Raw genomic sequence first — 10,913 nt, 5'->3', positions numbered from 1 at the left:
GACCTAATCAACAATTGATTGATCATGATGCATCAATAAGTGTAAAAATTTAATATCTCAATCTGTATACGAGGATATATTTGGAAATTTGAACAAAGTTAATGAATTTGATTTGATTTAAAGTATTTTTGAGATAATTATGATATCAATAAGTTTTAGTCAAAATTTATTGATATATGAAGAACCTCAAAAGTCAAAATCATTTTAAATTATAACCATTACATTCTTGTGAATCTCCTAGATGTAATCATACCCTCCTACTTGAATTTCACAATCTAAATTAATAGTTGTTAGTTTTTGAAATTTTCATAGTCTTAAACAATTTGATACAAACTCATTTGAAGAACATATGTATGTAATACTCACTCACCAACAACATTAAAGGGTTCTTACGACTTCGTTGGTTCAAACTATGTTAAGATTTTGAATTTTTTTAAATATTATAAGTTTTTATTAAAATTCATTAATGATCTTAAGTATCTTAAAATTTCTTCAAATTAAATTCATTGTAATCCTTAAATCATCTTGAGTATAATCATGTTGTTAGACTTGAATTCTACGACCTAAATTGAGAGTTCTAAATTTTTAAAAAATTTTATAATCTTAAAATAATTTAACACAAATTTATTCATCAATAAGTTTGTGAGAGTCTTCTGATTAAGATCATTTCAAAATTTTAAAATTTTAAATATTATAAATCTATTAGTGAGTCTTAGTTATCTTAGAAATCTTACAACCACTTAAGTCAAATTTATTATACTCCTTCAACTTTCTAAATACAACTATGCCCTTGTACTTGGATATCCAGATGGTATTAAATTTGTTAATACGTTAAAATCAACTAACTACTACGGTAGGTGATCGTAGTCAGATACATAACAGTCGAGGAATAAATTAAAAGCATCGACTATTGATAAAGAAAGTATTTTGATAAATATAAAAATTTGAAAATACAGTCGTAGGAAAAGTTCGTAAGCAGTTTAGTAAATTGCCGTTGATTATTACGAGATACCCGCTTAATGTCTCACCCCACACTCAATTGTGGAACCCGCCAAACAAGAGTAGTTGCCCCGTGCAATGACGAGGTTGGTTGGTGGGTAGGCTCGATTTAGTAAAAAACGGGGACGACGACATTCAAAGGAGTATAATGTTTCATGATCATCCGACAGGGCGGCGGCCGGAGCTGAGTCAGACGACGAGGATGCCCCGGTGACGATGGAGGACGGCAGCAGTACATCTTAATCATAGCTAGCTAGCTTTAGATTAATCTTGTTAACTATACCCCTTCTATACATCACTGAATCATCAAACAATACAGAAAATGGATCTCTATTCTTCTCTCTCCGTCCACTAGATCGTACGCACGCAGGCAGTACTTTACGCTCATGCTTGCATGCATGCATGAATGTTATGCATGCCAAGAAATAGCTAGCTAGCTTTGATCCTCTCGTGGAAGTTGGAACGACTGGTCACTCCTGTCTTGGCCGAGCTACCCAAAGGGAGCTGAGTGCCCGGAGACGGTGGAAGTACTCGGCGATGGCCAGCAAGCACCGCGCCATCTGCCTCGTCGTCAGTATCTGGTAAAGCCGGTGAAGCGTTTGCTGTCTCAGGTTATCCGCCTGCAGCATGCATGCATTATATATATTCTTTTCTTCTGCATTAATTAAGCATTAATCTTAAGAGGTTAATTAATTAATTACTTGTCGAATGACGCCTTCCAAGGTGGTGAGCTTGTTCATGGCGACGGCCATCTGGCCAAAGTAGTTGGCCATGTTGGAGGCGCCGCAGCTCAGAGCATCGGCGGTGATGGCGTCCAGCAGAGACTGGTTCAGGGCGTGGTGCCCTTGGCTCAGCGCTTCCTCCGTCTCCTGTGTCGACTGCTGCAATCCACACACGGCCAGCAGCTGCTGCTCTGTCAGCGGCTCGATGTGGCTCAACAGCATCTGCAGAATGAAAATTTTAAACCTTAAAATGAAATTAATCTTAATTATTTTCAAAGTGTAGTAGTTCTCGATCGTCATTAAACAATTGGCCACTGAAAAGGACTGGCGGCTGGAATCTGTCTCCAGAAATTAACTACTACGTACTAGAACAAAAATTAATTAAAATGGTTTGTTAAACGACTGTCCTCTTGCATGTTGAGCAAATATTTAATGGCAGGTGATGTGATCGTTGCAACTGTAACATTATTGAGCTGTGCAGAAGAAAAGGTTAGGGAATTAATTAAGGATCGATGGCCGGCGGAGATGTATGTGCATACCTTGAGGAGGTCGGATGGCCGGAAACCGCCCATCCACATGAAGCAGCGCTCGGCGGGGGTGAGCCAGGTGCCGGAGAGGAGGTGGAACACGTCGGTCTTGATCACCATGTGCTTCAGGCTCATCATCTGGTCGTAGTGCGCCACGCAGCTGTCCACGAACATCCGCAGCCTGTTCTCCGGTGGGTGCTCCTGCACCGCCGCCCGCAGCTCCATCATCAGCCGGTGGTGCTCCTCCAGCCACCTCCCGTACTCCATGTCGAACATCGACGCCGCATCTAACCATTAATTACGCATTCAGTATGTCTCAGATTAAACAACTTCAGCTCTTTAAAACTGACTTAAATGCTCATTTGCTCGTGCACCTGAGCTAATCCCACTGGCTCCGGCGGGGAGTCCCTGATCGCCGAGGAGAGCTCCAGCTCCAGCTCCGCCGCCGTATAGTAATCCCTGAATCAATAATTAACACAAAGTAAACCTCAACTTCGTGATTGAAAATTTCCAGTATAATTCAAGTTAATTGTGTACTTGTGATCTCGCTCTTTGAAGTTCTTGCTCTAGCTGAGTAAGCTTGATCCTACTCGTCTCTAGCTGTTGAATATAAGCCTGTAAAACGTTGAGTTAATACATCAACGTTAATGAATTGCTCAGCTAATCTTGAGTTAATTGTACTGCTCGATCACCTTCTTCCTCAGCCGGCTTTTCCTCGCCGCCTCTCTATTCTGAGCCAGCCTTCTCAAGATCTGCCCAAAAATCAACAAATCAAAAAACAAAAATGATTTAACATTGCATATATGAAAACTCACTTTAGGGTCTGGTGTCTTGGTCCCTTCTTGATCTGCACCAGTTCTGTTTCCTTCCTTCTAGAGTCATATATTCAAGAACATATATGTACTGATCAGCAAAAGCTAATTGAAGAGAAAAATATATACAGAGTTTTTACCTTGATGCTGCAACTTTGGTGTCCTTGCCATGGTGTTCATGAGGCAAAGCTGGTGAGTCTTTTCTTGGAGCTGGTCAATTCCATGGCCTGCTCTGAGTTAGACTTCTTGGAGCCACTGCTTGATGGAGATGCCAAACTTATTCCTCCTCCTCCCTGTGGATTGATTATTGATGAAGAAGAATACCACATGTACCACATCCATGGACCACACAAGACTAGAATTGACTTGGAGAGAACTTGTTAGCTAGCGAAATGGAATTGTGTTTCCTGTTCAGCATGAATACCTTGTAGTTGGAGGGTGGCTCTACGTGCATAGGTTGGGAAGGGAAAATGTTCAACGTCTCTGCACACATGAAGCCCTGCAAGCATTAATTACAACCCCTCGAGGTGCACCGGCCTGTGCAATAGAAGACGGAGCTCTCTAAATGGAGAATAATTCCTCATATGGAATTATAGGATCAGCTTTTTTCCTGATGAATGAAAGAATTGAAAGCACAAAATCAATGAGCCGGGGAGAACAAGAGCAGAAGAAGAAGAAGAAGAAGAAACTATGACTTGAGAAAAGATTTTCTGAGAGGAATTTCAGGGTGATTAATCATGAGTTTTTCTATTTGATCAGGTTCCTAAGTGATCGACTGGATAATTAAGCATGAGATATATCACATAAATTGAGAGGAAACATGTCTTAAATTATATTGCAAAAGTCAGAATAAGAGACTGACGTCTTTGTTCTTGCGCTGAGTGATCCTGCCCATCTAAGTACATGAACAAAGCTTGATCCAGCTCTCCCAAGTCATAAACTCCACTCTCCTTGCTTCTCCTGCAGCCCCAAATTACAAATTATATCAGAAAACAATCAAGTTTGCTAAAATTTCTATGCTCAAATTAAGACTGATCATAAATATGTGCTTAATAGTCATGCTGAAGGCAATAATTCTACGCCACTCAAGCACCAAACTTTCCTTTTGGAAAAAAAGAACATTTTTCCAAGTAAGACTTTGAAAAGAATTCTTGAGCTAAAACACTGCGCAGAAACATTAGTACATAAAGCTTCCGTGCATGGATGAGGAGGAAGAAGAAGGATGATGAATCATGGCGAAGGAAATATGCTGCTGCGCTTGCGGTTGCTGCTGGTAGCCATGGCCGCCGGAGCTCCCTTCGTTTGCCATCAAATAGTATTAATTCCCCACCTTTTCCTTCTTCCTTTTTGCCCTTTCCTTCCCTGTTTCCTTTCCTGCTTCGGCCAAAACAGCCCATTAATGGCGAAACGGCCACCTCCTTCCTTTACTCATTCGCTTAATTCGATCCTTCCTGAACCTCGACCTCGCCCAAATGGCCTCTCAGTTCCTTCCTCTCCTTGTGATGCACCAGCCAAAAGTAGTAGTTTTACCGAAAACATCAAGACTTCGGAGGCGTGAACCATTTTTTAAAGGTGCAGCTCCATTTTTATTTTATTATTATTTCTTCGAAATATAATAACAGAGGAGCGGGGGCGGTAAGTGACCGCCATAACGGAACCGTAGAACGCGGACAAGAAAGGCCTCGTGCCGCTTGAGCGGTGACCTCAACCACCGGTTTTCCGACTCGGACTTGACCATATTGCCCCTCGCTGTCGTTTACACGCTGCCCTTTTTTCTTTTAATTTATTAAAATTTGAAATTTAACTTGATTTCTAATTAATTTCTTTTGTGGTTGTCTGCGTGCCCGTAATGGACTCGAGCAGCATGCAGAATTTGGACTATTCGGAATTTTATTTTAAGGTCTTTATTGAACATGGAACTTGAATTGAATGGGTTTAACTTTTGACTGTAATAAAAGAAGGAGCGAAAATTAATAATGCATAAATAAATATTCGTTAATTCTGACTACGGGCTGGATCGTCATTTCACTCTGCACGGGATCCCGTCCGCGGAAAGGTCGCAGGGACCACGGCAGCTCGCCCTCTCAGTGAGTGCCACGTGGAATATGCTTTGAAAAGGACGCCGTTGGGCCGAGGGCTCCACGAGATCCGGTGGGGTGGGTCCCAGAAAGAGATGGCCCATTTCAACGCAATTACAAGACGAGAAGTGGGACCTAAACGCGGGTACCCGTTCCGCAACCCAAGCATGTGCATGAGCAAATGCGGGCTCCATCTCAGGCTGCAGGGACGGGTGAAGTTTAGAATAGACTGCCATGTTTAGAGGAGGTGGGGCCCGTCGTTCCAACAACTCTGTGGACCCTTTTTTCCTGACGAATTATTGAATTAAATAAATAAAGATATTTTTATGATTATTGGAAGATTTTGTCTGAATAAGGAAAGCCTGTTTACAATTTGCTAGATTCGTTTTATCAAAATTAGTAATTGTACGTACATATATGGGTAAAATTCTGGTGGAAGATTTTTTTTTTTAAGATAAAAAGTTGGAAGTTTCATGTTTGAGTGATCCAAAATTTGAACTCTACTATTTGTACCAATCAATTTGTAAATATTTTTTTGATGTTTTTTGTAAAAAAAATAAATAAATGAGAAACGCTCATAAAGAATCAAAATAGCATAAAATTACACGACTTGTTGAAAAAAGATAATTAACTCGGCTTAATAAGGTTGGTTGAGTTTGATCGATTCAATTAGGAGTTGGGAATTTTTAATCCCCATTGAAAATAATTGTGGTCTACATCTTGCACTATTTCTCCACCAATTATCACCAATAAATACTACTATACACCAATTGACCTATTCAAATTCAAAACTAAGAAAATCTCAGAAGCTAACTTGTCCCTTCTCATTCTTATATATATTATAGCACTTGAAGAAATACTTTCAAGCAATATCAAACACCATATTAACAATACAAATAATTGATTAAAGAGTCATCAAGTACAATTGTGGATTTACTACTTCACTATCTTGGATATTGACAAAGACATCATATTTTTCAACTCCAATTTTTTTTTAAAAAACATTAATTATTTCTTGTGTCGACATCAAAGCTGTTTCTACTATCTTGAATACACAGAGCAAGAAAGGGACACCATGTGTCTTTTTCCTTTTGGTTACATGCAATTATTTAATTCATGTGAGAAATCAAAGATAATTGGATTAGGTAATTTCAAAGCATATCTTGTGACTTGCACCCTCCCACTCCCCACAAAAGAATAATAAAAAAAAAAGTTAATGAAGACTTCTTTTTTTTATAGCTTGAATTGGATAGTAGAGATGGCATGACTTGACAAATTATTAGATGGAAATCTAATTATAAAGTAAAGTACATGAGTTTAATGCGGTTATATTATTTATAAGAGAACATATATATCACTATTAGCTAAGCATGACATAAAAAGTTTGTGATGTTTAGGACTTCAAATTGGCCTATGCTTTGAGACAAATGAAGATAATTTCTTGGTCGCAAGAAAAATAATTATCCCTTACTCTACAAACATAATTAAAACACTCAATTTAATTGTTCTCAAATTATAATTTTTAATCATGAAAAATAATTATTCCTTACTCTACAAAAAATAATCATTCCATTTCTAATCTATCTTCCCAAAAAAATTAAACACATTCATCCTTGCTATTCTATTCAATACATTGATTGTACAAAAAAAGTTGCTAGTTGGAACAAGCAAGCTATCTAACTGGTATATTTATCATTGTATATTCGTAGAGAATTGGGATTATTATTGTATATTTATTCAGAAAAGAATAAAGAGCTTTTTACTGGTTTCCTTTCATTGATTAGACATCACTACTGGTTTGATTTTCATTGTTTCAAATTATACATTTCTAGATTTAAATTTACTTGTCCACAAACATAATAGAATTTTCATCTCCATGCAATAACACAAATAAGAATAGAGTAATTTAACATGATTCCACACAATGCTACATTTACTAATAATAATTGAGACCTTTGTCAATTTAAACTCAACTTACAATACCAGAATGATTGTTGATGACATACTTGCTTCTGAGAGAATAAGCACACTACTAATCATTGAGGGATACAGATAGATACCTCAAAATCATACTGGGAAAGAATCACCAAGAAGATATCTATTCAGTCTAAGCATGGAGCCACTGAAAACCTGCAATCAAATTATAGGTGGCAACATAAAAAGGTTCATATTCAATAACAAGAAGCATAGTAGCTTGATAAACCAATCCAGCCATTTGCACTTCAAAGATTCGAGTTCACCAGCAAAGATGAAGCCTTTGGGGTGCCCTTGGTAATATCCAAGGATAGTCAATCAGTCTTTCCCTCCTGAGCACCAATCTCTTGCAGGTAATGCTCTGCATCTAAAGCAGCCATGCAACCTGCAGAATATGATGGATGGCAATGTGTCAGATCTTATAAGCATCTGAGTGTGCATGGGCACTGAAGGAAATAGCTAGTGATCAAATATGACAGAATTGAGAAATTCTATTGGTCAAAACATTGGAGTTGTCAAATGAACTTAAAAGTTCATACGAAGAACCTGATGCAACTAGCACATCGAACAGCAAAGGGAGGTTGAATTCGAAATAAACTAAAAATATTCGAAATAAACTATAAGTGATAATAGTAAATCTCAGAGAATAAGGTAATTACCAAACTAATTCTACCATATAAAATGATCTACCAAAATAAGCTTTTAAAAATTATATTCCTAATTTGCATTACAAGCATCAAAAAACTTCTTGTATGAAAAGTTTCTTATAAGCTAAAATGGCTGTAATGGTTTAAGCAGAATCAAATAGAAAAATGAACTCATAAAGAAAACAAACTATCAGGGCATTGCGTCCCACCTTTGACATAAAGCAAGCAAAAAAGCTAAGTAGGTGATATATTCAGTTGTTGGATAGTGCAAACAAAAAGTTAAAGGAAAGCTTGTGGTTCATTATCAAAATGATTACCTTCTTTGTCTTTTTGGAGTTACAGTATCATGAATATAGGTAGTTCTACTATTATCAAAATGATAATTATTTTGGAAGAAAATATAGAAGTGTGATCGATTCATTTCTATGGATGTGTTGCGTCTATGAGAATTTCTTGGTAAACCTAAAAACTTGAGAAGAATGTAAATCTTTTAAAGAGTAGCAAATCAATTAGCTATAGTCATCAAGAATAGAATGTCTGAAACAGAATCTTGACAAAGAAAGGTGTAGTTCAAATTTCACAAATAAAAAACAAAATGGATGAAAAAGTATTTTAAAAAGAGCCATGGAGTCCGTTGAGAATTTGCCTTTGAGGGAAATATTTTCTTTTGGGAAAAGCTGTGCTAGAGTTTTTGGCTGTAACAATGGTCAATGGATGAGAACAACATGGTGCCTGCCATAGTCATCTCAAATCTAGAGTTTTGCTTGTTATTATGGATTTTGTGACTAGTAAATATTAAATTCATGCATCTTTATCTTACCATACCTATAGATCCACACATATTCCTATATGATCCACCTGCCTTGGTACATGTGAGCGCTATGCAATCTGCTGCTCTTACCTCCAGTGCCTCTGCGCTAAAGCTTAAAAGTGATGCAACCTGTTGTTCACTATATCATGAGGCCTATATTCACTAATGACAAGATTATTGATTTATGGTGTCTGGTTCAGAATCTGAAATTGCTATTGGCAAGCAAGCCAAGTAGTTCTCTATGGTTGGTCATTGGTAGTCATCCTTACTTCCATTGTGGTCTGATTTCTCTATGATCAGGTTCCACACTGAAGATTAAGATACGGTTAAGGCTCATCAGATTTGAGATTGGGTTGGTATTTATACAACTACAAGTACTGTTCTTAAGAGGCATTTATATTCTCTTTCTTTACGGTTTACTAGGTTGCCCAGATTTGCCTCAAGTAAAATTTAGCCCTTTTAATTAAAGCACACTCCCACATAGAAGAACCTATCTCCCTTCAGACAGCAATATGGGACTAAGGGTTGTGCTTGCCTCTCTTGTGCATCTAGCAACAGAACCCATGTGTCTACATTAGAATCTCACAATTATGCCCCAGTCTCAGAAAAATTTTATCCAAAAATTAGCTGTCTATTAAATCAATATTGAATTTTGGAAACATATGGGATTTTGGATAATAGATGTGTCTACTAGGCTTTTGGATGCTAAAAATTAGCTGTGTCTACTAAATGAATGAGACATTTAGACCCATATGCCATTTATCCATGATGTTTGCTCAATGAGACTCTTCAGCTTTCACATATACATGGTTTCAATATTGAGTTCAAATAGTTCCAAATTGTGTGTTTTGACAAAAACATTTTAAGGCTTTGTTATATCCTAATGCACAGGGGCATAACTACTAGAGAGTTTTTACTCCTAAAATATCTTTTACACAATATACACATTTCATCCATGGCTTAAGCTTGTATAGAACAAAAATGACATGAATCATAAACAGAGCCTTGCAGCAATAAGGAAGACAGTTATAATCATTATGTATTTCAAGCTCGATCGATTTCAGAATTAGTAGAGTAAGAATATATCAATCATAACCTCACTATAGGAAAGCTTATGCGTTAACTCAGCAATATTTGCCATCTTTAAGCGTAAGAAAAGTAAACAATAGTAGAATCACAAAGTCAATCACCTGATCCTGCAGCGGTGATGGCCTGACGATACTTTTTGTCCTGTACGTCTCCTGCAGCAAAGACACCTTTGACACTGGTGAGCGTTGTTCCAGGCTTCGTGGCGACATATCCATCAGAATCTAGCTCAAGCTGCCCGCTGAGGAATTTTGTCGCAGGCTCATGCCCGATGGCGAAGAAGAGGCCCGACACATTGAGATCGGAAACTTGCCCGGTTACTACGTTCTTCACTTTCACGCCGGCGAGGGAACCCTGAGCTTCCCCGTAGGCCTCCACTACCTCCGAGTTCCAAACAACCTCGATTTTAGGGTTTCCCAGAGCCCTAGCCTGCATGATTTTGGACGCTCGGAACGAGTCCCGCCGATGAATGATATAGACCTTGGATCCGTACTTGGTCAAGAAGTTAGCCTCCTCCATGGCAGAGTCACCCCCACCGATCACCGCAATGGGGCGGTTCCGGAAGATGGGTGCCGCCCCATCACAGACAGCACAGGCAGAGATCCCCCGATTCCAGTACTCCTCCGACCCCAGGAAGTGAAGGCGGCGCGCGACCGCACCCGTGGCGACGACGACGGCGTCGGCCTCCACGGCAGTGGAGGACGACAGAACGAGGAAGGGGCGCACGGAGAAGTCCACGGATGTGACGGTCTCGGAGAGGATCTCGGTGCCGAAGCGGACGGACTGCTCGCGGCAGCGGTCCATGAGCTCGTAGCCCATGACGCCCTGAGGGAACCCGGGGAAATTCTCGACGTCGGTGGTGGTAGTGAGCTGGCCTCCGGCCGCGATGTCGTTGGCCATCCAGCCCTCGAAGAGGATGGGCTTCAGCTCGGCCCGCGCGGCGTAGATGGCCGCGGTGTGGGCGGCAGGGCCGCTGCCGATGATGCAGAGGCGGGCGCGGCGGGTCTTGGTGGTGGCGTCGCCCATCGCGGCCGGGGAAGGGTTTCTTCGATCCTGTGGCTTGCAGTTCTTTAAATACAAACCTTCTAAATGGGCTTCTTATTGGGCCAACAGATCCAGTGGGCTGAGGTTAGTCATTTCTCCGTTAAGCCCGAAGAGGGAAACGATCCAGTACGGCGGCGGTTCAACCAAGCCGGCTGATTGGTCCAGGAGCACAGGCCGCATCACAGTCAATGGTCCACTGTCCTTGTACCTACG

At 39.8% G+C, this 10,913-nt stretch overlaps 1 protein-coding gene and 1 pseudogene across 1 annotated transcript; both read right to left on the bottom strand.

The window, feature by feature from the left end:
- Nucleotides 1-1,238: 1,238 nt before the first annotated feature.
- Nucleotides 1,239-4,572, bottom strand: LOC141840418 (bZIP transcription factor TGA10-like; annotated as a pseudogene).
- Nucleotides 4,573-6,995: 2,423 nt separating this feature from the next.
- LOC141840417 (thioredoxin reductase NTRB-like) lies at nt 6,996-10,698 on the bottom strand. Its single transcript, XM_074728394.1, has 2 exons — nt 9,761-10,698; nt 6,996-7,497 (listed from the first exon to the last, which is right to left on the bottom strand). Exons 1-2 carry the CDS (start codon nt 10,680-10,682, stop codon nt 7,427-7,429), a joined length of 993 nt encoding a protein of 330 aa, XP_074584495.1. The 5' UTR covers nt 10,683-10,698; the 3' UTR covers nt 6,996-7,426.
- Nucleotides 10,699-10,913: the final 215 nt, after the last annotated feature.

This window comes from Curcuma longa, chromosome 11 (assembly GCF_044706935.1).
Source record: "Curcuma longa cultivar G26 ecotype Majalengka, Jawa Barat chromosome 11, ITB_CL_G26_1.1, whole genome shotgun sequence".
Classification (NCBI taxonomy): Eukaryota; Viridiplantae; Streptophyta; class Magnoliopsida; order Zingiberales; family Zingiberaceae; genus Curcuma; species Curcuma longa.
Note: the sequence above shows the minus strand (reverse complement) of the source record. Positions and strands in the feature narration are given on the sequence as shown.

Excerpts from the sequence above, each read along its gene's own strand:
- LOC141840417 (XM_074728394.1), bottom strand. The coding sequence starts at position 10,682 with ATGGGCGACGCCACCACCAAGACCCGCCGCGCCCGCCTCTGCATCATC. Across the intron at positions 7,498-9,760 it reads CATCACCGCTGCAGGATCAG|GTTGCATGGCTGCTTTAGAT; the intron begins GTGATTGACTTT and ends CATATTCTGCAG.